The sequence below is a fragment of the Sebastes fasciatus genome, chromosome 12, assembly GCF_043250625.1.
Source record: "Sebastes fasciatus isolate fSebFas1 chromosome 12, fSebFas1.pri, whole genome shotgun sequence".
In the NCBI taxonomy this organism is placed as follows: Eukaryota; Metazoa; Chordata; class Actinopteri; order Perciformes; family Sebastidae; genus Sebastes; species Sebastes fasciatus.
The window spans coordinates 3,635,836-3,662,350 of record NC_133806.1 but is presented as its reverse complement, the minus strand read 5'-3'; the positions used below and the strand labels follow the sequence as shown (position 1 = coordinate 3,662,350).

Sequence of the window (26,515 nt, the reverse complement as noted above, 5' to 3'; positions counted from 1 at the left end):
TATGGACAATCATGCGATTAAATATGTTAATTGATTAACAGCCCTAGCTGAATAACTTCCATCTCAATTTGCATTTTTAATAACATTTTTGACTGCAGAAGAAATGTACTGTCTTTGCTGTAGTTTCTAATTGAAATATGGTTTTAAAAAAGTCCTCTGACCTGTGAAGGCAAGACGAAGGCTTCCAGATGGTTCTCAGCCTCACTGGAGCCAAATGTTTAGAATAATAAAAACTTGTGTTGTCGGTTAAAGCCACTGTGTGTAGAGTCTGAAAACACTTTAGACGTTGGCGCCCTCCAGTGGTACGATTATAAGAAAGAACACATAGAGGCAGTTATTGTGTGAATGCATCACTAAATATCTTGTATCTGTTTCTGACCTCTTTGTCGTATCTTAACTTAAAATATTTTGTTTACAATTTGCTCCACAGATTTAGAGACACCTGTAATCACTGGTGATACAACTGTTAGGAAGGGAGATGCTCTGAATTTAACCTGCAGTGTTGACAGTGTTCCTCCTCCGTCTCATATCACATGGACTATACTTGGCTCCAACATAAACCTACACAACGGACCTGATGCTGACCTGCAGAACGACACCGCATCCAACACACTTGTCATCCCTAATGTGACGGCAGAAGATTCTGGACGGTACATCTGTACAGCAAAACACCTGGACAAGACTGTGACTACATATGCTGATGTAACAGTGACTTGTAAGTAGATTGTACTAAAAGGAAGTTCATGTTCATATTTCACACTATCAGCACTCTGTTGTGATTCTGCTTTGTGTGTTTACAGGGCTTTCAAAGATCTTAAACTCTGGATGTGTGCTTCTGTCGGATGTCCTGACCTGTGTGTGCATCAGTGAGGGGTTTCCTTTACCCACCATCAAATGGCCGCTGTTGGAGAACCACGCTGAGTACTCTGTCACCACCACTGTTTCCAACCACACAGTCAACAGCACCGCCACCCTAACTGTAAAAGACCAAGGCAACACTTCTGTCGAGTGTGTCAGCAGCAATGAAAATGGGGAAGCAAAAGAAAACCTCACCATCCGAATAAACACGCCAGAAGAAGAGGGTACGTGTTCTCAACTAAAACACTTCAGTAGACCACTGTGACCTTATTTGGACAACCATTGGGCGAGCTGTCTAAAGGAAATAAACTATTGCATTTATTATTAGCGTTCAGAAAAACATGAACAGACATTTTTTTCTTTTGTTCCTCTTGATTGCAGATCAATCCAAACAAGTATTAAAAATGGTTTCACGGCTGGAAGTCATCATTGCCTTTTTGATTGGGTTACTTCTTTCAGCAGTCCTTTGCTGTTTGGTGAAAAACTGCCACAGGTACACCATTAAATCCAATAATTAATTGCAGGTTTGTTTGTGGATATTCTTCATACATACATTTAAATGTTTGGTTGTTTTTTTAAAATATTTTTTCTTTTTCTTTCAGAAAAAAACAGAAGAGTTCTGGACATCTGGATAAGACTCTGGAGATGGTGACCAGTCAAGAGGATCCACTGGTATTTATATTCATTCAGCTAATATTCTATATACAGTATATTAGTTAAAACATTAGTATTTTAGATGTATTAATGTGGCTTTCATTGTTTTAACATTTCAGTCATATACACTTATTCAAGGATTTGACCATGAATAGCAAATAGCATGAATGTGATTGGATGTTATTAGTCAGCTCATAGATAGATAGGCAGCTAATAAGGAACCACTGATGATGGAGCATGAAGCAGTCATGACCAGTCAACTCAAGCAAGCACAACTTATGAATGAGCACTGTGCTCCATTTTTTTAAAGGGACTGTTTGTAAGAATCAGAAATGTCTTGTTAACAGCGACACCTGTGGCCGTTAAGTTAACAAAAGTCAGTGTCCTGTTGCTGACGCTTGTGCTCGCTCTACATAGACATGAACGAGCATCGCTCAAAACAGTGAGGCGACACACGTCAGCTAAAACCACAATATCACTCTATATTTCAGCTGCTTGGCAGTAATGTTAGCTGACCACACGAAGGTCTCTCCATGAATCAATGCTGATCCTAGTGTTGGCTTTTCCCGCCTCAGCCTCCCGTCCGCGGCCGGAGGGAACACGGGAGACACCGGAGTTTTGGTCGGAGACGATAACGTTTCTCTCTGCGGAGCCCCGTCACTTCACAAGACACGGGAAACCTCTGTTGGTCTGGAGGAGCTGCAGCAGTTATTTCTGCACAAACGTCCACTGTACATTCACTAGATATTCTCAGAGCTAAACTAACTCTTCTGCAGTGTGGAGTGAGCAGCATGCACGTGAGAGTGGAGCGAAAGAGCGAGAACGAGCGCGATGTGTGAGTGAAAGCAAGCAGGCAGAGGAGCAGAGTACAGCAGAGACTCCGGTCCTGGAGACCAAAGCTACACAGCTAAACACTGTTTAACAGACGGGCTTCACTAGATACAACTTTACGGTTTTGGTGCTTCTGTGTAGTTTGTGTTGGAGTCTGAGTCTGAACAGTGTAGCCACTCGCGAACGCGCATGGGACATCGACCCGCAATGATTTATACGCGTAACAAGTTACAAACAGTCCCTTTTAACCTATTCACATATCTTGAGGTCAGAGGTCAAGGGACCCCTTTGAAAAAGGCAATGCCAGTTTTTCTCGCCAAAATTAAGCGTAACTTTTGAGTATTATTTATCCTCCTTCGCGACAAGCTAGTATGACATCGGTGGTACCAATGGATTCCTTAGGTTTCCTAGTTTCACATGATGATATGATATGATATGCCACTTACCTTCACTGTAGCTTTAAAACTGAGCCCGCTACAACCTCTGGAAGATTGAATAGCCCGACAGCGGCCCATCAGATTTTTAAGAGGTTAATTAAAATATATGTAGTATGTACAGACTAATCTGATTAATAGTAATCTTACTATGATAAATGCGTACACACATTTTGATGGATTATAGTATCTTCAAGTTTCAAGTCTTGCTTAAAGTTTTTTTTTTTTTTTTTAACATTACAGAAATAAATACCAGAACATTAAAAAGTGTAAAAGATTATGGTATGACTTGAAAAATAAATGGTTGGCAGTAATGTAAATATACCAGATAGATATTTCATGTATATTGTACACAATTTTGATGCATGTAGTAGCTGCAGAATGAGTCGTATAATTTATGGTGTACTTGACAGATAGAGGCTGGTCAAGAAGCCGAAGATGATCAGACCTACTACCAAGAGACTGCTGAGCTAGAAGGAGGAGCTGAGGCGGCAGAGCGAGCGACCACTGACCTCAACGGTGGACCAAAAGATGTGGAGTACGCCAGCATTGATTTCTCCGTGTTGAAAAGAAAGAGCCCCAGGAAGGCAGCAAAGACACACGAGACCACAGAGACGGAGTACGCAGAGATTAAGAAAGAAGTAAAAGAGGAAAGAGAAGGCAATGACGGGGAGGAAGGTGATGTGTTGGAGGGCAAAGAGGAGGAGGCGATGGTCAGGGAGGATGAGGAGACACAACATTGTGTTCCTGAAGAGGAGGAAGGGGAGGACGAAGAAGTGTACTCCAATGTGAACGATATTATGGGTGAGATTTGAGGACTGTTGCGTTGTGGAGTTGCTTGAGGATAAAGTTTCTTTGCTCTAATAAGTTGTGATGGACAGATGATGGACTGTTAATCCGGTGACTGAACCACCGCATTGAGCCTGAGGTAAACGGAAGTGACTGAGACACTTCACACCTCTACATGTTAGGGGCTATCCAGATGCATTCATTCAACTAAGGGTGGACTGGAAGTTGGACAGAATGACTTTATTCAAGATGTATTGTGCTTCAATGGTTTTTTTTCCCGCCATTAGTGCCAACACGTTCTCATCTCAACTCGTCATATACGGACACTTTGTCACATGTGCTTAATGACCCCTCGGCGTCGCTTTTCGGTCGCAGTAAACATACTTAATATTGTGAATTAAACAAAAACACTTCCTTAGGATTAGGCAACAAAACAACTGGAAAAAACATGGTCGGGCTTAAAATGACTACGTTTTCACAGTACAAATGTGGCTTTACGTTGTGAACATAGGACACGAACAATCCGCTAAGTGAAAGTGAAACGTAACAAACGGGACACAAACAGCGGTCTCTTAGATGAAAGCTCTTCGTTTGTTGGACACATCCACCTCCCCTCCGTCCGCCCTGTGTGTCTCTCCCGCTCTTTATAATACATCACCACAGCACTTTCCCTGTTCGTTTACTGTTGCCGTGGATGGGTTTACATTATAATTAATGGAAAGCCCAGTGCGTCTCCTACCACGACAAAAGTGAGCCTTGTGCAGTGGTGTCGAACGCCGACAACAGTGACGAAGCGTCGGTATTTGACGCCTTGGGAATGAGAACAAGCTGTTACTGCTGTGGCGTGTAAAAGGGCAAACACCTCCGTCCTCTCTGCTCTGAGAGACAAAGTGTACCTTTGTTTAATATATTTTATTTAACTAGGATAAGCATGTGCTTTTCTCCTAAAGTACATGTTGTATAAAATTCCCTCATTGTTTCAATGGACATGTTTTCTTGCTGATTTGCGATGGAGGGATAGTGACACAACAAATTTCCTACTACAAAAAGACGATATTTTGTAGACAATTAGTGGATCTGTCTAACTCCGACTGCTGAAGCTTCTTTAGGATGCTTGTTTTCACAGAATGAGGACTGTAGATTCTGTCCTCATCTCTTACAGTGGAATTACCTTAGGATGGGATCTCTTCAGGGTCAGTGTGGACAGGAACAACAATTACAGAAATGTTGATGTACGTGACATACAGTATGCGTGTTAGTATTATTTTAAGACAAACAGGAAGCTCTACTTTAAATTTGTGTGAATTTATGCATCCATTTTCATATAAAATATAAAGAATTGTTGAATTACAAATTTCAGATCAGCACGCCGCTATTCATCTTTTTATTTGATCTGTTTTTTTCAAACTGATAAGATGATTGGCCTAATTTGTCTCTACAGCCCTGCTAGTGTTTTAAGAGTCACAGATCACTTCCTTTTTTAATGTGTTACAGGAATCAACTTCTTTTAAACAGAAAACAAACACTTGTTTATGTTTGGAATGAAATCATTGTTTTCAGTTACAACAAAGCCTTTCTTACTTCTTGTACATTCTGCAATATTGACAGGTTCTGTAGTGATTGATCAATATGCAGGCATACTGTAACCAATAAGGACAAAACTGTAGGTAGTTCATGGCTAAATATAGTTCTGATCTAGCACGTTAAAGTTTCAACAGGAAGTTATTAGAGAGAACACAGTGATGCCATATAAAGTAATGTTTCAACGAATAACCACTTCAGGGACTTTTCTGAGAACAGAACTTAAAGATGTTGCACAATAAACATTTAAATCATAAAAAAAACACTGTTACAAATATAGAGGTTCTTTCCAAGAGGCTGCTTGCATTTAAATTAAGAACTATAATTAAAACATTTTTTTTTATCTGCAGGTATTTCATGCACTTTATCAATGACAATGTACATGAATAAACTAATGATTAAACTAATGACTATACTGGACCGTTGACCATCATTATTTAACTGCCACTGTAGATATTAATCAGTAATACAGACCATTCACATGCATGCACATCGCACTGTGCACATAATGTGTTATGCATCATGGTACTTCCCCTTTCTCAAAGTTTCTAAGCCCCTCACAGTCATGACGATCTAAAAAAAAAATCAAGATTGTTTCATTTCATTACTCAGTGTTAAAGTTGCACATTATCAACTTCATCTACAGTGTTTATTTATATATATATATATATATAGTTTTAGAGGTTTTAGCTCTAAGTGTGGCAGTCAAAGGAGGGCCAGCAGAATGTAGAGAAACTTCCTGGAAACTTGTTGTAGCGTGAAGAAGTAAGAAGTACAAAAGGACGAGAGGAAGAGAGTTCAGAGCAGAGACACTCAGCAGAGATCACTGTGGAGAGAAGAGAACAAGACGAAAAGAGGTAAGACACAACTTTTACCTTCATTTTTTTAATATCTTTTTAAATTGTTAATGGAAACCGTAGAAGTAATTCTTTCCTAACTAAAGTCATTAAATGCTTTTTAGAGTTCCTCGCTTTACTTGTAAAATATGTGTGCATTTCATTCAGAAAGTCTGAGCTTAGGGGGATTGTAGTTAAAGCTGCTACAGATAATTTAAGTTTATTTATTTAGCAGCTTTCTGGAACAGATATTACAAAGAGTTTCTCACAACCCTGAAGAAGATGTTTGCCACATGTGTTAGTGTGATTACAGAAAAGGTGAACATTGAACATCCTGTATTTAAATCTGTGCTGTGAACCGTGGAGGTGTTTCAGATACAGTTTCTTCAACTGAAACATTTTAAAGTTTAAAATGTTTGTGCTTCTGAAAGGAAACGTTTGTTCTGTGGAGGAAGAGCCTGTCTTCATCATCGTATCAGGATGTTTGTTCTCATCTGGGCGACTCTGCTCTTCACTGTGAAAGGCAGCAATGCTGACCCAGGTATGAATCTTATTATGATACCAATATTTATCTTTGAAGCTGCTGATTAGACTTTCAATGTTATTTAATTTAATAACGTCAATTTAAATGTTCTTTTAAATGTTGTCTTTTTAAGCTCCACTTAAGTATTTTTCATTATAACTGTGTTTAAGTATTTTGTAGCTTGTTAAAACTAGGATGATCCACAACATCTATTCATTATCGGGGAAATCCTTCAATTTAAATATATACCAGATGTATGGTTTTCCATACAACAAAATTAGATTTTTATTTTTATATATAAAAGTACACTTTTTGTATCTATAATCAGAAGAATTTGACAACATAACTGGCTGAGACAATATTTGATATCAGCCTCAACATCAGCAAACATATACTAGTCTAATGATGCTGGAAAAATCATTTTTGTCAAATAAACCCATACCTTTCATTAAAAGTAAACTTTCTTTATCGATGATCACTTAATGTGTCATCAAAATATGTGTTCTCTCTTTTTAAACTTCCTTTTCCCTCTCTTCATTAACAGGTTCCTTTCCAGGAGGAAAACAACACTGCCAAAAAGAATCCTACTGTATCACCCTTAGTGAAGGAAATATAACAGCAGAGGCTGGACTCTGTGTTGTGATACCGTGTTCTTTCAACACCAGTTACGACTTTACACCCCAACATTTAGTTTGGTTCAAATGTGAACCATCTAAACAAAGATGTGGTGATTCAGACATCATATTCCACTCTAACAAGAACAACGACGAAAAGGTTCAGTCTGGGTTTGAAGGACGAGTTTCACTGTTGGAGCCTGACGTGAGTCAGGGAAACTGCAGCATCATCATCAATGACGTCATTGAGTCTGACTCTGGATCATATCAGTTCAGAGTTAATGGTCTCCTGTCTGGGAAGGGCAGTGGATTTACATTCTCTCCAAGGACAATCGTCTCTGTTAAAGGTATGAAGAACTACAATAAATATATACAGTGAAGATGTTCATTGTTGTTCCTCTGAACTGCACCAACAGTGTTTCCTGTATTTATAGTCTTAATGGAGAATGAAGTAATGTTTGACATTTGTCGACCTCTGTGGGCAACCAGTAGGAACTGCAGCAGCTCCTGATATAACTCCTACTTACTGCCTCATTGAAATGTTTAACAGAGTATCTGATTATTTTAGCACAAATTGAAGTGAGTGGTGACCTTCAGGCTGCTCACCTGATTCCACTCATGGACTGCTCTCCCATTAGATCTGATCCAGAAGCCCACAGTGATGATTCCTCCTCTGACAGAGGGACAGCAGACCACACTGACCTGCACTGCTCCTGGTCTCTGCTCTGGATCTGAACCTAACATCACCTGGACGTGGAGAGGAGCAGGAGAGAAGGACTCTCACATCACAGGAAACATCACAGCTCTCAAGACCGAGAACCTGACTGCTGTCACACAGAGACACAGCTCAACTTTGATGTTTAACCTTTCAGCTGAGCACCACGGCAGTGAGGTCACCTGTAAGGTCATCTTCACCAACAACATCACTACAGAGGAGACAATGACTCTGAATGTGACCTGTGAGTAAATACTGTACTTTATTCTCACCTTTACTTTTTACTATCTAAAATGTGTGGTAATAGATGTGCTGTCATGTCATTTCTGATGGTTTCCTGAGCTGTGTTTAATTTTACAACATCAACAGTGTTGTTGCAGGAAAGTTGTGATTTAATGGCGCTATAACATTGTATATAATCATTTTGTCTTATAGATGTGAAGCAAGTTAAAATCACTGGAAATACAAGTGTGGAGGACGGTGAAACTCTGAATCTGACCTGCAGCGTTGACAGTTTCCCTCCATCTCTCATCACCTGGATTAAACTCGGCTTGAACAGAAACCTGAACAATGACACTGGATCAGCCACACTTGTCATCCTTAATGTGACAGCAGAACATTCTGGACCGTACATCTGCACAGCAAAACATCTGGACATCAACCGGACGAAAGAAGTAAACATAACAGTAAAATGTAAGTACACAGTACAACTGTTCTTACACAGAAGATTTGCAGTTATGTTCTTCATTATCAGGTAACTGAAACTCGGAACAGAGAACAACCTTTTCTACGTCTCCCTAAAAAGCATGCTGATTAACTAAAACATGTTTCATAACTTGAGGTGAAACTTTAGGTTAGTTAGTTTTTATTCTCCCTGTTAAATATCTTGTGTTTGTAGATTTTTTTCCTGACCAACATAATCCTTTCACACTTGAGGCATTTTGAAGGGTTCAAGGTGTGTTTTTTGACACAACTGTTTTAAATGACCACTGTTAAAGAGGGTGATGCTCTAAATCTGACCTGCAGTGTTGAAAGTTTCCCTCCATCTGTTATCACATGGACTAAACGTGTTTCAAACAAAAACCTGCAAAATGTAATAATCCTGCAGAACGACACTGGAACGGCCACTCTTGTCATCGTTAATGTGACAGCAGAATATTCTGCAGAGTACATCTGTACTGCGGAACACCAGATCACTACTCTGACTACATATGCTGAAGTAACTGGTAGCGTGGCGGCGCGATTCGAGAGACGGAGCGTCACGGCGGGCGTTTCTCATTTGCATAAAGTTGAGGTCTTGTCTACTTTATGATAATCACAGGGCGTTGGAAGCGACTCACTGCCACTCGAAACTCCCGAGACACTTTTAAACTAAGCCTTATAGGTCCAGAATAAAGACAGATTCAGCAAAAGAAAAAAAAAAGGGGCCGCCACATTTTTTCCGGTTTGAAAGCTGGGAGCAGCAGCCCATGGAGGGAAAGCGTTCGTCCAATCAGGTGCCGAGTGTGTTGTGTCTAGTGGAAGCCCACCAAGCATCCAATGCTGAGAACCGAGGCAAGCCCTCGCGTTAAAAAACTGTGGACACGTACCATTACATTGTTGTCCATTGGAGTGACCTAACTGGCCGCGAGCGCGCAATGCAGCGGGGCGCAAAGCGACGTTTTGAGCTGAACTTTTGTCGGACGCTCTTTTTCTATTTTTTTGTCTGTTGCTCGCGTTGAGAGCGACAACATGTACGAGGAGCGGCTGATTAGTTTATATAAAATGAGCCGTCAGTGCCGCCAAGACAGGAAGAAAACCGGGTCAATTGTCCTGGATGTACATGAGGATATTAACTTGATTATCACAACTTTGAGCACAAGCATTGACGCTAGCAGTTATCTGCGTGGTGTGAACATTTTTTACGAGCTACCTGGTGTCAAGAAATGTAACAGCACTAATGGTTAAAACACAAACACTCCGCATAAAAGTGACAATTATGGAAACTATGGGAAATGTGGCCGTTATTACAGTATTTCAGTGCGAAGCCTCGTTTTGATCCGCTCCCGTTTGTGTTTTTTTTAATCTAGCTCAAGATAGAAAGTAGGCCTACAAATCGGGTGCATTAAAACGCAAGGACCAAGAGATTAAGTAGAGTAGAGTGCTACGTGGTATGGCGCGATAGTCGGACGCTCGCATCCAGTTAGGACGCAGCGTTACTGTATGTTTGCTGTGTTGCTGAGATTCTTCTTTCATGTTTGCAGTTTTTCCAAGGATCCTAAGTAGTTCTGCATGTGAGGTTCAGTCGGAGGTCCTGACCTGTGTGTGCATCAGTGAGGGGTTTCCTTTACCCACCATCAAATGGCCGCTGTTGAAGAACCACGCTGAGTACTCTGTCATCACCAGCACCAATATGTCAAACCACACAATCAACCTAACTGTATCTGTAAATGACCGTAACTACACCACAGTGGAGTGTGTCAGCAGTAATGACATTGGGGAAGCAAAAAAAAAACTCTCGATCACAAGAAAGGAGATAAAACAAGAGGGTAAGTATTGACAACTTAAATGCTTCACCTCCTCTGAACCACTGCTTTATGTCATTTTCAAGACCTATTAAAAAAAATGTTTTTAACAAAAATGTTCATAACTGTGCATAATTTGTTCCTCTCCATTCCAGATCTACTGAAGGACTTTTTGTTGAGTTTTAAACTGCCACAAGTCATCATTGCGTTTTTCATTGGGATCCTTCTTTCAGCAACCATCTTCTGTTTGGCCAGAAAATGCCGCAGGTACACTTTTTATGTTTTAACTTTACTGTGACATCTTTCTACTTTCTTTTTGACATCATGCATTGATTTTGTTTCTTCTTTATTTGTATTTATTTTTTTTTTACAAAAGATGTAAGCATTATTTGTGTATATTGATCAGTTATAAAGGACCACACCAGTGTTTTGGCATACTTTATCCATTTTACAGAAAATCATGAATACTTGACATTAATTCTAACCATTTTCCAAGGTACACCACATTTTTTAATGTCTTCTTCCAATATGCAGGCATATATCAATTTATTTATATATATAAATGTAGTATAAATAATCTGTTTTATTAGAAACTTTCTTGGATTTAACTGTCTATCACAGTGAAGATTATGTTTTATTGTTACAATATTGTTTTCTGGTAAAGCAATGCAGATTTCACAAATCAATCTGAAATTATAAATGCATTGCAATGGCATGTTGTTTCATTAAGTCATCTAGCCAGCTTCTAGACTGCTTGCCGCTCCGGTTCAGGGCTCAGGGTTCGTAGCATATCCTAGCAGATGGTGGGTGAAACAACGGGACACATCTTCTGTGTCTTACAGGGCCAATATAGTAAGACCACTGCATTGACACATAGGGATAATTCAGAGTTTCCAATTAAATCTGAAAGCCTTTTGACTGTTGGGGGAAAACTGGAGTGATGACAGGACACAGGGAGAACATGAAAACCCCACACAGAAAGGCCAGTCGGCTTTGTTGGTGTTTGAAATCGAAACTTGTTGCTGTGAAGCGACACTGCTGAGCCATTACTGCGGTGGCAAGTCATTGTGATTCAACAGTATTAACTGGTGACTCAGCCAAATGCGTCCGGGGTTGCTCATAGTAACTTACAGAAATGTTTAGCGCACAGAATAAACACAGATGGGTATGTATTTAAAGTTGATTTAACATAAAATTGAAACTTTTACGAGGACACAGCTGCCGTCACTACGAGCAACCACGACACATTCGGCTTAAAGTCACCAGTTAAATGCTGGACACCACCGTAGGCTACATGTTCTGTTTGTGATGCCGACCGAATGATGTTTAGTTTGTGGTCATTAGGTTGCCTTTGTAATAACGCCACAGTTAGATGATTGAGTTTATTCTGTGGGACCACCGCAGCCCTTAAACAGTGTCTTTAGCCCACTAACCTTAGTTACGCTAGGTGAGCAGTGTGAACTTAGCTGACGTTGCTCGTTTCACCATGTTAGGCCAATGTTAGACGGCTGAAAACTGCACAGTTCCTTCCTGTACTCCTAAACATCGTTGTCAAATATAACATAACATAGAAAGTAAATGTAAAAAGTAGCAAATTGTGCACTTCTTAGGACAGCTTGCATTCAAACGTGCGCATATTGTAGGGAGACGCCACCGCAGTAATTGCGACTTGTTTACTTCCGGTATTTCCCTGAATTTGTGTATATTTAAGCAATTAAAAAAAAATTAAAATGATTGCCTGGTCAGTAGGAAGAACACTATCAAAACTCTAAAGAAATGGTTAGCAGTCATGATTACCTGATAATTTACAGGTTATAATAATGTAAAGTTCACCAGTTGTGGGCTGAAACATTCAAGATAACAGGTGTGGTCCTTTGTAAAACCTCATTACTTTATTCAGTAATCCTTGCTTGTCAATTGTTCGTCATTCGTTAATATTTATTCTTGTTTAATTAATTTTCTCCCCAGAAATAAACAGAAGGGCTCTGGAAATATGGCTGAGACTCTGGAGATGGGGACTATTCAAGCGGTTCCACTGGTACGTATATTAACACAGCTGGTTATTATATATTAGTTAAATGTTGATTCAATATTTGCTGAACTATTAGTGTTGTGATGAGACATGCACTGCCTTTGTTTTTCTTTTGTTTCATTTCAACTTACAGAAACTTAAACATTGTGAAGAGTTTTCTTATTGTTGCACTGTAATGCAGTTGTAAATATAGACTGACTTGAGAAGACTGCACTGCATTATCGCACAACAGCAATCTTCACTATACCTTAAATAAAAGCTGGCATGATCATTTTAACAGTTTACCAACAATATGTCAAGTTTCAAGTCTGTTCAAGCTGATTTTCAAACCTTATGGAATTGAGTAGGAAGCAGTTGCAGCCTGGAAGATCAGAGAAAAAATACATTTAATAATGTAGATTGTGGAATGAATTGGAAATGTGTTGGCAGTGAATGTAGAGAATATAAGGATTTATAGTAAGCGGACAAACCCTGCAGAGTTTTGAGTCACTATTGTTTTTGTGTTGAGTGATGGCTGAAAATATTAAATGTCACTGATATAGAGATTTTATGCATCGTTAACATACAGTTGTCTGGCTTGTAACAGCTGGCACATGATATATCATTTCTGAATTGTACCTGACAGATCGATGCTGGTCAATCAGTGGGAAATGATGGCACCCATGAAGGAGGAGCTGAGGCTGCTGGGCAATCAGTCCCCGACGGTGACGTGGAACCAAGAGAGGTAGAATACTCCGACATTGACTTCTCCTTGTTGAAAAGGAAGAGTCCCACAGGGGCAGAGGATACGCTAGAGACCCCGGAGACAGAGTATGCTGAAATACAGACCAAAGAAACAAAGGAGCGACAAGACAACGGTGAAGAGGACGGTGAAATGTTAGAGGGCAATGAGGAGGAGGAGGTGATGATAGAGGAAGATAAGGAATCAAAACAGTGTATGTCTGCAGAGGAGGAGGGAGGTGAGGATGTGGCAGTGTACTCCAATGTGAAAGAAATAATGGGGGATGTTTGAGGACTGTAGCTTGGCGGAGACACTTAAGGATCCATTTTTTTTATTGGTGAAGGAAGACAAAACACAACAGGTGATTCAACGTAAGCATACGTGGCATAACATACATACAGTAAGAGGAGCATTACATTAAACAGAGGAAAGGGGATGAGATGGGATGAGACTCGGTTGTCTGTTTTGCTCATACACTGCAGCTGGTGATAAATGATGGATTCAACCTGTTTGTGCATCGGCTTATCGTTGCAGCTGGGCGGCTTGTTAGCCACTAAAACCACAGCACCGCTGCATAAAACATACTAATCTTGTCGGTTAACGGTTAATGATCAGTTAACGAGGGTAGCTTCAGATGGTCGATCCCACATCAAGTGACGCTGAACAGTATATATTAGACAATACGCTATTATTATTATTTAAGAAATGCTAAAATTGCATGTAAATAATGTGTCATTACTGTGATTGAATTAGGGCTTATTATATAATACAGCATTTATTTGTTCAAATGTTAGTGTGTCCTTGTTTTATCTCTAATTTGTTCCAAACAAGTTTCTGCTATGTTTATGAAAAAGTTGACTGTGCCATTATGGTACTGGTGCACACAGAGGGGGCATGGCAGCTACTTTTGTGCACTAGTGTTTTTAAACCTTTATTTAAAGCCACTATACGTGTAGCTGTGGCTCAGGAGGTCGTCCAGTAATTGCAGGGTTGGCGGTTCAACACCCAACAAGACACTGACCCTAATTAGTTCCCTGTCATTTGTTGTATATAAATGCAGCCTATTTATATGAAATTTTCCAACTTCTCGTACCTCTTAGTGGTGGTATGGCTTTACCCCAAGGGCTCTGCTGGATCTCTGTCCCTATGTTTGCCTCGGCTCTGTTCTTTTGGCTACTGATCAGCTTTGTGCACAAATAAATGCTAATTCCTGTAACGGAAGAGGAGTATGTTCATTCAATTTCATTTCAGAGAGTCACTCTGTGTACACCACTTTGGTGAAGCGAATTTGCATCAATTCTTTTGAGAGAATTAAACAATAAAACACACTGTATAACTTTTTTCCCCCCTCAAATTTCAAAAATACTCTCCAGATTAGTACCAGCTGTTGTTTTTATTTAACAAGTAATGTATTACTTCCCATTTTAAAGGTACTATTTGTAAGAATCATAAATGTCTTGTTAACAGCGACACCTGTGGCCGTTAAGTCAATGAAAGTCAGCGTCCTGTTGCTCGTGCTTGTGCTCGCTCTACATAGACATGAACGAGCATCGCTCAAAACAGTGAGGCGACACATGTCAGCTAAAACCACAATATCACTATACTACTACTATTACTATACTGACTCTCAAGCCTGGAGCACACTGCCCGCTTCAGGCTCGCGTGACGGCAGCGTCGCGTCATGGCCGCGTGATGCACACTAGGGTGTTCACACTAGATGCAAGTTAGCTGCCTGTCGGGAGCGTGTCTGCTACCTGTCAGCTGTGTTTCTGATGCTGCTGTCAGCCCTTTCTTTCTGCATAGAGTTTGCCTTTTAATGGCCATTTAACTTCATGATAAATATAATTTATATTTATTTTAGACAGAGAAAGGTTCAGAAACGTGTGGTAATTAGTAAATAATAGTAATAATCCACAATTAAAACTCCATACTGTATTCATTTATGATGCTTTCCATCACTGTCCAGCACATATTTCAGAATAAAAGCCTCGTGTTAACAAATGAAGGAATTCTGTGCAAAGAAAACCCGCTTTAGGGCTTTTATTTCGAAATGACAGCAGGAAGTGTTGATTTAAACCCCAAACTTTATCAATTCCAAAGTGACTGCGTGTTTCCACAGCACTGACTGCTCATATTTCAGAATAAAAGCCTCGTGTTAACTGATGAAGGGATTCTGTCTATAGAAAAAACGCCTGAGGGCTTTTATTTTGAAATGAAAGCAGGAAGTGTTGATTTAAAAACAAGTTTACTTAACTTTACTTTTTTTTTTTATCTCCCTAACATATTCTACAGATAAACCTCGAAACTGTAGTAAAGTCTTGCTGGTATGAAGTTAATATACAGTCACTAGATCACTTTCACTGTCTGTGACATATTCTACAGATGTCTAGACATGGAAACTGTAGTAATCTTGCTGGTATGATGTTCATATACTGTCAATAGATCACCTTCACTGTCTGTTGCTGCTGGGACGTGAGGGGCTCGCGTGTAAAATAGGCGAGCCTTCTATTCTATAAAATAGACGCGCGTCTGACGTGCGTCTGCGTCTCATGCGGGCAGTGTGTCCACTCTAACCTGTTAACATGGACGCCGAAATAAAAAAACAAGCCACGCTGCCGTCACGCGAGCATGAAGCAGGCAGTGTGCTCCAGGCTTGAGTGAGCACAAAGTTTCTTGCACAGTTTGTAACATGAAGTATAAACTATGAGCTTTCCGTGACAAAGTGCTCAACTATATGGAACTCTCTCTTCTACAGGTTCAGTGTTCAGTAGGCAGATAGACAGTATGTAGCAATAGATATTGACAGAATTGCAGCTCATTAGCTTACGAGAGTTATAGTCTAGTAGCACAATGTGAGAACAGAAAGTTATCAGAGACTGAAAACACAGTGAGTCTATATTGTTGCACTATATATAAATACAGAAGTACTTTCCAAGAGGCTGAAGCTAAAATGGAGGAACACAGATATTCTGCAGGTATTTAATGAATTCATAAGACAAAAAAATAAATTCACACATGAATATGCTTTGACCATCACTGCAGATATTAGCCAGTAATATTGACCATTCACGGTACATGACTGTCTTGCATTATATTGTACAAAGAAAATTAAAAAAAACTTGTTGAACCAACAAATATTCACATTTCAAACTCGGCATGAAGAAAAGATACTATTGGTTGGTTGTTTCTCAAGATTTTCTTTCTCATTGTTTTGCAACTGCCATTAACTTCCTCTCTCTAAATGTTTTGTTATCAGCTCACAATCATGAAAGTGGTACAAAAACACAAAATTGTTTCCTTTTCCTCCATTATTCAGTGTTGAAGGTACAAATTCCTTAAAGGATATATATGATGCATATTGTGATTTGAGATTAGAACTGCGTGAAATTGTGGCAGTGTGACGAGAGGAGTAACAGTACTTTGCATCAACGGTTATTGCACAAAGAGGAAAGAGGTAGAGAAGTGCTGAGAGGAAGAGTCGGCTTAGAGCGGAGTCATACAGCTGAGATCACTGGAGAGAAGAAAGCAGAAGAAGAAGAGAAACAGGTAAAACACAACATATACCTTATTTTTATAAAATGTCTTTCTAAATGATATCTATTGAAATGACTGATTAAGCCACAGCTACTTTGATACATTGCTTATCAAATTGTCTTTGGCCTCGGACATTGAAGAGACCGCAGACATGTTTGTCAGAGCTGTTGTCGGAGGCCTAAAACGAGGCTCCGGGGAAAGTGGTAGTCAAATGTATCATCGCAGGTGAACATGTAACATCCTGTATTAACATCTGTGCTGTGGAGCTGTTTCTGTCCAGTTCGATCAACCAAATTTCCTGTATGTCAATTGCACTTTTTTTTTTTTTTTAAGTGTTCGTGCTTTTGAAGGAAAGACTTTGTCTAGCGGAGGGAGAGACTGAGGGTCTCAATCATCGAATCAAGATGCTTGTTCTCCTCTGGGCGACTCTGCTCTTTGCTGGGAGAAGCAACAATGTCAACGCAAGTATGCAGCTTTATTGCAATCTTGTTATGAGACCAAAATCAAATGTTAATATTTATCAGTCTTTTCTTTATCATTTATCATTAAATGTAAATGTCCTTATATAAATGTTTTCCTTTCGCACTCCAAAATTGCAGATACAGTTGCAGCTTCATAAAGCTCTAAAGTAATGAATAATGTATTTACCAAAAATAAATCCATGAAAATATGTAAAAACCTAAAATGTAATTATAGTGCATGTCTAATTCACCAGCCATGGTTCTAACCAGAGAGGAACCTGATACCATGACTGGCGAATACCATATCAGCATTATGCATCAGGAAGTGAATATATTGGTCACACGTTGCTGCGAATAGCATACGGTTGGTCAGGTCCGTCAGCATGTCGGGAATGTTACTGCCTTTCAGTAAAAGTATAGTCTCTCTTCATCAGTAGTTGTGTATCCTGATGTATTATCAATATCTAAATCCTCTGTTCCCTAACTGTATCTTTTTCCCATTTTCTATTAACAGTTGCACCTCCAGTAGGAGAAGATCGCTGTGAAAATGGAATCCGTATCACCATAGAAATAACAGCAGAGGCTGGACTCTGTGTTGTGTTGCCTTGTTTTTTTCTCATCGATCACTTCTTTTTGGAAAGCGCAGATTGGTACAAATGTGATCCTTCTAAACCAAACTGTACTGATTCAGATGTAATACTCCACTGGAACAACACCAACCCAAATGCTCAGTCTGGGTCTAGAGAACGGCTGTCAATGTTGGATCTGAGTCAGCAGAACTGCAGCATCATCATCAATGACCTCTCCAAGTCAGACAATGGATCATATCAAGTCCGACTTAATGGCATCGTGAATGGATCAAGAGAAGGATTCACATCTCCTACAACAACTATCACTGTAGAAGGTATGAAGAAACACAGCAAATGCTTTATGTTCACTGAAGATGTTTATTGTTATAGGTAAAACATACACCAACATGTTTGGCCGTTCTCTGTAAATGCTGTAAAGCTCCGTAAACCCTTAATGGGATATGAAATAAGTTTGACCTCTATTGACCTCTGTGGGCGACCAGTAGGAACGGCAATAAGACTGATGGATCGAGTCTCATTTTACTCCTGCCATGCCTTCTAATGCTGGTACGATAATCTCTCCATTCGACTATCACGATACTTGGGTGCCGATTCGATAACATAAATGTCAGTATATGGGTGCTCTACAGTTGTAGCATCGGCCGATTTGACGAGAGATGCGAGTGACGGCTAGCTTGACCGCCACTTTACCGCAATACAATAACGTTAGCTGTCCATAAGTTAGCATGCAGCTTTAGCCGTGATGTCTAGTTCTGCTTTTTGTGGTAATGTGTGAAACCCAAAGTGTTTCCATACTTTACTGGATGTGTAGTGTTTAAGACTTTGGATTTATCATGCGAGGGTGCAGGTCAGCATGTTAATAATTAACCGTTAACCGACATTAAGAATTTTAACTGTTTAATGCTATCGGTTAAATGGTTAAAAGAAATATTAAAAATATGTTAAAAAGCTGAGCAAAACTCAGAAGAGCGCCACACACACCGCCTGTCCGTCACTCGCTGACGTTGCGCCGGGCTGACGGACCAAATGCGTGTGACAATGGTGAGCACGAAGCCACCAGCAACGTTACATCTCCGAACGTGGCACAAACACACACGACCTGTTGGACACTCGCTAACATTACGCCGGGCAGACACACAGCTGACAACCTCGCAGCTAAACTAAACTAAGTGGTGCAGTGGAGACTTACTGGGAAAGCGGCTCCATATGTCCTCGACAATACACGCAGTTTACATGCGACACACTAATCCTGTCGGTTAATGGATACTAATCGGTTAACGAGGGTCGTTATCGTTTTAGAAAAAAATTCTAAATTAACATCCCCAGAAACAAATATATCGACTCTGGCATTCAAAAAAAGATTTAAAAATCGTAAAAATCAAAATCGCGATACATAGATGAATCCATTTTTTTCCCCCCACCCCTAATACTTTCGACTTATTGCCTCATTTAAATATTAAAGGGACTGTTTGTAACTGCTTACACGTATAAATCATTACGGGTCAGTGTCACATGCGTGCTCGCGTGTGGCTACGCTGTTCAGACAAGACTCCAACACAAACCACAAGGAAGCACCAAAACCTCAAAGTTCTATCTAGTGAAGCCCGTCTGTTAAACGGTGTTGGCCGTGGTCAGAGGACGCGGGGGAGACCGTAGCTTTGGTCTCCAGGGCCGGAGTCTCTGCTGTAGTGCTGATCACTAACTCTCATGTATGCTCACCTGATTCCACTAATAGACTACATCATCCTGGTGTTTTCTGTCCCATTAGATCTGATCCAGAAGCCCACAGTGATGATTCCTCCTCTGACAGAGGGACAGCAGACCACACTGACCTGCACTGCTCCTGGTCTCTGCTCTGGATCTGAACCTAATATCACCTGGACGTGGAGAGGAGCAGGAGAGAAGGACTCTCACATCACAGGAAACATCACAGCTTTCAAGACCGAGAACCTGACTGCTGTCACACAGAGACACAGCTCAACTTTGATGTTTAACCCTTCATTCACCCAACACCACGGCAGTGAGGTCACCTGTAAGGTCACCTTCACCAACAACATCACTACAGAGGAGACGGTGACTCTGAATGTGACCTGTGAGTAAATACTGTACTTTATTCTCACTTCATCTAAATGTTTGCTAAGAGATGTGCCCTTACGTAATTTCTGATGGTTTTCTGAATTGTGTTGAAATTTACATCAACAGTGTTCTTGCAGGAAAGTTGAGAATTGATACAACATTGTGTATAATACAGTGTCTCATTTTGTCTCATAGATTTGAAGCATGTTCAAATTAGTGTGAAAACAGATGTGGAGGAGGATGAGGCTCTGAATCTGACCTGCAGCATTGAAAGTTTCCCTCCATCACTCATCACATGGAATAAAAACCTGAACAGTGACACTGTACCGGCCACACTTATCATCCCTAACGCAGCAGTAGGATATTCTGGACAATACATCTGCACAGCAATACATCTGGACAAAACCCTGACAGCGATGAGTAAGTACAGTCTTCTTACACAGAAGATTTGCAGTTCTGTGATTCATCAGCAGGAAGCTGAAACTTGAAAATCTTTGAATTCAGGAGCAGAGTAGAACCTTCTCTAAATGTCCCTAAAATTCATGCTGATTAACTTTTACACTCATCTTTAAATGTGCAACGAAGTCTGAAAGTGCTGATATTTTAAATGTATGCAGCGATGTCATGGTGGGCGACACTGAAAGGATTTAATTAAATTCTATTTAGTCATTCATTTAGAGATTAAAGGTGTTTTAAGATATTTTGCTCTGACCATTAAAAGACCTTTTTCTAAGGGCGTATTCACACCTGCCTTGTTTAGTTCGGTTGAACCGAACCCTGGAGCGTTTACCCTCATGGTGCGGTTCGTTTGGGCAGGTGTGAACACAGCAATCTCACTCGGGTGCAGCACCAAAACAAGCGAACCGAGAACTCCTTGAAGGGGTGGTCTCGGTTCGCTTCCAAACGAACTTCGGTACGGTTCGGAACATGATCTGACCTCAATCCGGCCCAACTGGAGAAAGCATTGTGCCTTTTTGGATTAAACCAGCTCCGGTAGCAAGCTGTGCTGTGCTCGTCAACACCAGACACCAAACAACATTACTACAAAAGAGCCTACGGTTGCCCTCGCTATTCACATCAGTACTGAACAGGTGTAACATCATGCTGTGTTGAAGACCACGGGCATACCTGATGGATTTTCAGAAATATTTTCGGCCGATGAGCATGTCACAGTTTAGGAGGGTTGATGCACGCCGCCTCCTCCGTACATCTTGATATGAGCCTTCGGCGACTCCAGAGCATCAATACATTGTTTTCCAGTCACAGCTTCACCTTATTTTCAAACTCTATCGTTGCCTTGAGTGAAAAATTGCTACGAGATAAAAAAAAAAGAAAAAAGAAGATGACCAGGGCCAAGATCAAGCCACGTAGTTGTCCCTCCATTGTTGTGTTCTGGAAGTCTGCTCTTCTTCATTTACTTCCGGGAGTTTTCCAGCATGGAAATTCTGACCAATCAGAGAGCAGTTACTTTGCGCACCAGAATTGTGGTCCACTTGTAAATGCTGCCGTGTGAACACAAACCAAACTCGAGGCAATATGCAGCATGGTAACAATTTGGTGCCTGACTCGGACCAGAGCAAATTAACTACAGGTGTGAAAACAGCCTGGGTATTGTTGAGTCTGGAAATCTCAAGCCTTGGGCCAGGAACGGCAGAGATCCCAGCTCAATGTTCTTCAGGTTCAATTTTAATGGAGTCAGAAAGTCAACACAGGTTACTCAAAGGAATCACATAATGCTGTTCAAGTATTTTGCAAAAAGCAGAGTTTTCATCGTGTTTAATATCAACAGACACAAACACAACCAAAACCCGAGCAGGTCCGGACACATCTGTCCGGACGCAACTGCCCGCGGTCTTTAGATCATAACCTTATATACTTGGAACAAAGAACTCACCTCCTATTTTCCTGTCATCGTAAATTGTAGTATTCCTCAATTCTACTGGTCTCTGTCTTACTAATCAGCATATGACCTCTGCCATACATATGATCTTGGTACCTCCTCTGCCAGATTCCCTGTTTTGGGCCCCCTGCAGCTGCAAGGTTGCTTGGATCAGCATTACATCACTAGAGCTGTGAGTTACAGTGGCCAGTGTGAGTATTACAGCACTGGGGTCAACATAGCAGCACTATGATTGTATGCTGTTTCAGTAGTAAAAACAGTGTTATAGGATTAATACTTTTATCATTGTTTATCACATTTTTATATAGTTTAAAAGGGATTGCTTCCACAGTATCTTAGGCGTTTGTTCTCAGCCTCAGACTGAACCCATATATTCTGAATATTAGAAATTGCATTATCTGATAAATTCTAACAATTTGTTAAATTTTTTTTGTCTCAAAGATGTGATGAAACATGAAATAGTTCATCCAAAGATCCTAAACAGCTCTGGATGCATAAAACAGTCGGAGGTCCTGACCTGTGTGTGCATCAGCGAGGGGTATCCTTTACCCACCATCAAATGGCCACTGTTGAAGAACCACGCTGAGTACTCTGTCATCACCACTACTGTGTCCCACCACATAGTCAACAGCACCGCCACCCTAACTGTAACGAACAGCAACACTTCTGTCGAGTGTGTCAGCAGCAATGGAAATGGGAAAGCAAAAAGAAACCTCACCGTAAACAAAGTAGAACCAGAAGAAGACGGTAACTCAGTCTTTAAATGTTCTTTTCTCTAATCTCCTTTAAATTTAGACAAACCTTAATGAAACTGCCATCTATCCATGAAAAGTAAATGAGCTGCCATAGGCTGCAGAACAAGAAGCAGCAGTGGCCTCAGTTTTTATTTTTTTATTTTTTAACAATTTGTGTCTCTTGATTCCAGGTCTACACATGAAATTGTTAAGAATTGTTACACGGTTGGAAATTATCATAACGTTTTGCATTGGCGTTCTTCTTTCTGCAATCATTTGCTGTTTGGTGAGAAAATGCCACAGGTACACTATGAAGTTCTTATTCATACTTTTTTTGCTAATATTTTGTTTGTTTATCTAAATATTTCAGGCTTTGTTCATGTATAATGTTAATTTGTAATTCATAAAGGACGCCTGGAAGAACGTATCTGAAATTGTAATAGCATACTTCGGAAACTACTAGAATGGTCCTTAAACGTTTGTTTCAAATGAGACATTAATGATCGCTGCTGAATGTATGTTAATGTTTGTGCTGTTTAAAAACATTTCTCAGAAAAAAAGAGAGGATCTATGGAAATCTGGCTGAGACTCTGGAGATGGTGACAAGTCACGAGGATGCACTGGTATTTATATTTATACAGCTGGACATATTATACGTTAGTTAAAGCCCTAATGTGTACGATTTGACTCTGACTTTTGTGAAACCTAGTGGTTGTATTGAGAAAGACACTGTGGTAAAGAGCAGTGTTGGAGTTTTAAGTAGAAGTAGCTTCTTCATGTTGAAATGAGCCATTTGTGGCCAATTGTTGGTGTTGAAGCAGCTGACGAATGACTCCTACCATTCCTGTGTTTTACCTGACAGAGCGATGCTGACCAAGCAGTGGAAGATTATCAGTCCATCGACCAAGTCGTAGCTGAAGCGGGAGGAGCTGTGGCGGCAGGGAAATCAGACGTGCCAGAGTACTCCAAGATTAATTTCTCCCTGATTAAGAGAAGGAGTCCAGCAGAGGCAGGGATGACACCAGAGTCCACAGAAACAGAGTACGCTGAAATTAAAGAATTAAAGAAAATTGAAGAAGAAGCAGACGAGAGACAGGACGGAGAGGACGAAGAGGAAATGATTGGGGAAGACGAGGAGAAAAAAATAGAAGAGAAGGAAGGTGAGGATGTGGCGCTGTATTCCACTGTGAAGGATATAATGAGTTAGATTTGATAGTGTAGGAGTATTCCCCCGGACCCCCCTAGAGGGTCCAAGGTCCACCAACCACGGTCTCACAAAATCCTGTGGAAACCACTCAATACAGTGTGTGTCTGGCCCTGTTCAGACCTGGTATTAACATGCACCCTCAGTGGTCCGGACACAAGTAGACAGCTTTAAGTATACGTCTGTTCACACTCGGCATTAGAACGCATCTCTGCATGCATATTGAGTGGCCACTTGTGATCCGATCTCACTTCCCCGCTCTATATGCAAATAAACACGTAGTAAACACGGCTCATACATCAGACGTTGTGATGTAATATTACAGGGATGTCATTAGTAATATCCTACTTGTTCGTGAATTCTGGTACATTTTTATAACATCAAAATATAAGGTCATTGTACTGGCGGTCACCGGGGACCTCCGCGCCACCGGCACCACTGCCTTTTCCAAGTAACAGCCGGGTACAGAGCTTCAGAGAGCCGGGGATGAGAGAGAGCTGGTGGGCGAGCGGGTGTCAGCTCCGTGCAAAGCATCGGAACAAAAACACCGACACATCTCTGACAGTATGATAATAATGCATTTCCTGTTTAGGTATGATATATTTTAATAAAATACAGTTGTAGTGACAGGATACAGTAGAGCACAGAAACCGTTTCCATGCTGCGAGGCAGACCAGCTCTCGGATCTGCCTGTCTGATCACCTGAGGGGAGCAGACACCCACAGATCCTAGCAGGACGTCAGTTGAGTAGACGATCCTTCAATGTGACACATTCACTACACACTGCTAAAAGAATGTGGCCGTATGTGGCCCAGACCACCTCTGAATGTGGTCTGAAAGATCCGATCTCAATGCGTCTTGAGTGCGTTCACACATGTACTTAGAGATGTCCACTTGTGATCGGATCACTGAGGAAACATGTTAATACCAGGTCTGAACGGGGCCTCCGTTAACACCGGGTGAGATGTAGGGGGAAACAGTAGTATTTTTTTTTTATCAAATCTTTCCCACCTTATTGGATACAAAAGGTCAAACAGACATCTGTAAACAACATGACATTAGTTCATTACAATACATCTGAGAACATAACTGCTACAAAAGTGTTTGCTTGAGCCAGTTGAAGGCACACCACCACAGTACGCATGCACGTGTGTGTGCACATGATCAGGATGTATACCACCGCCACCTCATTTTAAAAAAAGGAAAAACCCTGAGTATGTAAACAGGTTTTGATGATGTTAAAGCTAGATTTGTTATGCATTTACTGCAGTAAAGCAATTCAAATTTATTATTTTACTCTATATTGTTATCCTAAAAATAAATAAATAAAATGGAGAGCTGAAATCACGTTAAATTAACAGAGTTTATAAGGATATTTCATTGCCATTAAGGCACCATATGTACAGCAGAAGGGTTTTCTGTATAGAATGTTGTTGTGTTTTTATTTGTATAATATGGTCCAAGTTCATGCAACGTTAAAGCAATGCAGTAGTCATCCATTTTTGGCTAATCGTCCCCCTTTCCTGAGAGGTAGATGAGAAGGTCAATACCATTTGTGCATTATGCTAGAGCTATAGAGCCAGCTGACAATTAGCTTCGCTTAGAAATGTAAAAATTAGAATTTGCAGTTTTCGGACAGTTAACGTGGCGTAACTGTATGTTATTTACTTTTATAAAACATATTTTAGCATGTATTGGAGCAGTTAAAAGGGTTTGTAGCTGTGAATCAAAAAACAAACATGAAAAACACGTACTACTCCCTTGACTCTATAAAGCCATTAGCATTACAGAGGAACTGACATTTATTTTTACATTTTTGGCCATTGGATCATTTAAAAGTCCAATTACTTTGTATTTGAAATGAACTAACTATAAATGAACATGCATTCACAACAGTGTCTTCTGCTGTCACAAAGACAGGAAATCTTTGTGTAAGAGGAAATGAGCCTAAAAATAGCTTCTGAAACACCCTCCAGGTGTCAGACGCTTTGCATACTGGGTTCCTCTTTAAAGAGAAGAAAGACTCTGCATCTTCGCTCACAAGAGTCTCACATACAGTATACTGTAAATACATCCCTCAACTTTATTAATATTACTTTGTTTCTCTTTACTGGTAATGCCTTTTATAATGTGCCCATGTGGTGAAACCCACAAATCATGTAACAGCTTTTATAGTAAATGAAAAGGAAATGAAACTGTCATATTGCTGATTGTGTTTTTTATGTATTTTTATCATCATTAAAGTTACTGTTTGTCCTAACACATCGGTCGGTGTCCCATGCGCGCTCGCGTGTGGCTACGCTGTTCAGACTCAGACTCCAACACAAACTACACGGAAGCACCAGACTGCAAAGTTCTATCTAGTGAAGCCCGTCTTGCAAAACAGTGTGAACTCTTCCTGCTTCAGCCTCCCGACCGCGGTCAGAAGACACAGGGGAGACCGTAGCTTTGGTCTCCAGGGCCGGAGTCTCTGCTGTACTCTGCTCCTCTGCCTGCCTGCCTTCACTCACACACCGCGCTCGTGCTCACTCACATGCGCGCTCACTCCACACTGCAGAAGCATTAGTTTAGCTCTGAGAATATCTAGTGAATGTACAGTGGACGTTTGTGCAGAAATAAATGCTGCAGCTCCTCCAGACCAACAGAGGTTTCTCGTGTCTTGTTTCCTGCTGCTGAGTGAATAGACGGGGCTCCGGAGAGAGAAACGTTATCGTCTCCCACCAAAACTCCGGTGTCTCCCCTATTCCTTCTGACCGCGGTCGGGAGACTGAAGCAGAAAAACACAGCATCAGCACTGATTCATGGAGAGACCTTCGTCTGGTCAGCTAACATTACTGCCAAGCAGCTGAAATATAGAGTGATATTGTGGTTTTAGCTGACGTGTGTCGCCTCACTGTTTTGAGTGATGCTCGTTCATGTCTATG

The 26,515-nt window shown here is 40.6% G+C and overlaps 3 protein-coding genes across 5 annotated transcripts in view; all 3 read left to right on the top strand.

Annotated features, from left to right (window-relative positions):
* The window catches only part of LOC141778397 (myelin-associated glycoprotein-like), a 34,691-nt gene extending 29,130 nt beyond the window's left edge, over positions 1-5,561 (top strand). Inside the window, exons 6-10 of the mRNA XM_074652626.1 lie at positions 431-715; positions 801-1,082; positions 1,240-1,351; positions 1,461-1,530; positions 3,191-5,561. Of these exons, the coding sequence (XP_074508727.1) occupies positions 431-715; positions 801-1,082; positions 1,240-1,351; positions 1,461-1,530; positions 3,191-3,592 (1,151 nt within the window). The 3' untranslated portion in view covers positions 3,593-5,561. The remainder of the gene's footprint in view (positions 1-430; positions 716-800; positions 1,083-1,239; positions 1,352-1,460; positions 1,531-3,190) is intronic.
* Positions 5,562-5,922: 361 nt separating this feature from the next.
* On the top strand, positions 5,923-14,455 carry LOC141778399 (sialic acid-binding Ig-like lectin 5). 3 transcript variants are annotated; one of them, XM_074652633.1, is made up of 10 exons: positions 5,923-6,004; positions 6,415-6,524; positions 7,051-7,467; positions 7,759-8,079; positions 8,271-8,528; positions 10,079-10,363; positions 10,495-10,606; positions 12,308-12,377; positions 12,997-14,062; positions 14,123-14,455. In XM_074652633.1, exons 2-9 carry the CDS (start codon positions 6,464-6,466, stop codon positions 13,381-13,383), a joined length of 1,911 nt encoding a protein of 636 aa, XP_074508734.1. In that variant the 5' UTR covers positions 5,923-6,004; positions 6,415-6,463; the 3' UTR covers positions 13,384-14,062; positions 14,123-14,455. The 3 variants fall into 3 exon arrangements, with proteins under 3 accessions (XP_074508734.1, XP_074508736.1, XP_074508735.1); XM_074652634.1 differs by having other exon boundaries at positions 5,944-6,004; positions 6,435-6,524; XM_074652635.1 differs by lacking the exon at positions 8,271-8,528.
* Positions 14,456-16,517: 2,062 nt separating this feature from the next.
* LOC141778400 (uncharacterized) lies at positions 16,518-25,856 on the top strand. Its single transcript, XM_074652636.1, has 9 exons — positions 16,518-16,638; positions 16,977-17,091; positions 17,779-17,991; positions 19,446-19,769; positions 19,949-20,173; positions 22,095-22,400; positions 22,579-22,690; positions 22,941-23,010; positions 23,250-25,856. Exons 2-9 carry the CDS (start codon positions 17,031-17,033, stop codon positions 23,592-23,594), a joined length of 1,656 nt encoding a protein of 551 aa, XP_074508737.1. The 5' UTR covers positions 16,518-16,638; positions 16,977-17,030; the 3' UTR covers positions 23,595-25,856.
* Positions 25,857-26,515: the final 659 nt, after the last annotated feature.

Excerpts from the sequence above, each read along its gene's own strand:
- LOC141778399 (XM_074652633.1), top strand. The coding sequence starts at position 6,464 with ATGTTTGTTCTCATCTGGGCGACTCTGCTCTTCACTGTGAAAGGCAGC. Across the intron at positions 7,468-7,758 it reads GACAATCGTCTCTGTTAAAG|ATCTGATCCAGAAGCCCACA; the intron begins GTATGAAGAACT and ends CTCTCCCATTAG. Across the intron at positions 12,378-12,996 it reads CTATTCAAGCGGTTCCACTG|ATCGATGCTGGTCAATCAGT; the intron begins GTACGTATATTA and ends TGTACCTGACAG.
- LOC141778400 (XM_074652636.1), top strand. The coding sequence starts at position 17,031 with ATGCTTGTTCTCCTCTGGGCGACTCTGCTCTTTGCTGGGAGAAGCAAC. Across the intron at positions 17,092-17,778 it reads AAGCAACAATGTCAACGCAA|ATGTAATACTCCACTGGAAC; the intron begins GTATGCAGCTTT and ends GTACTGATTCAG. Across the intron at positions 23,011-23,249 it reads CAAGTCACGAGGATGCACTG|AGCGATGCTGACCAAGCAGT; the intron begins GTATTTATATTT and ends TTTACCTGACAG.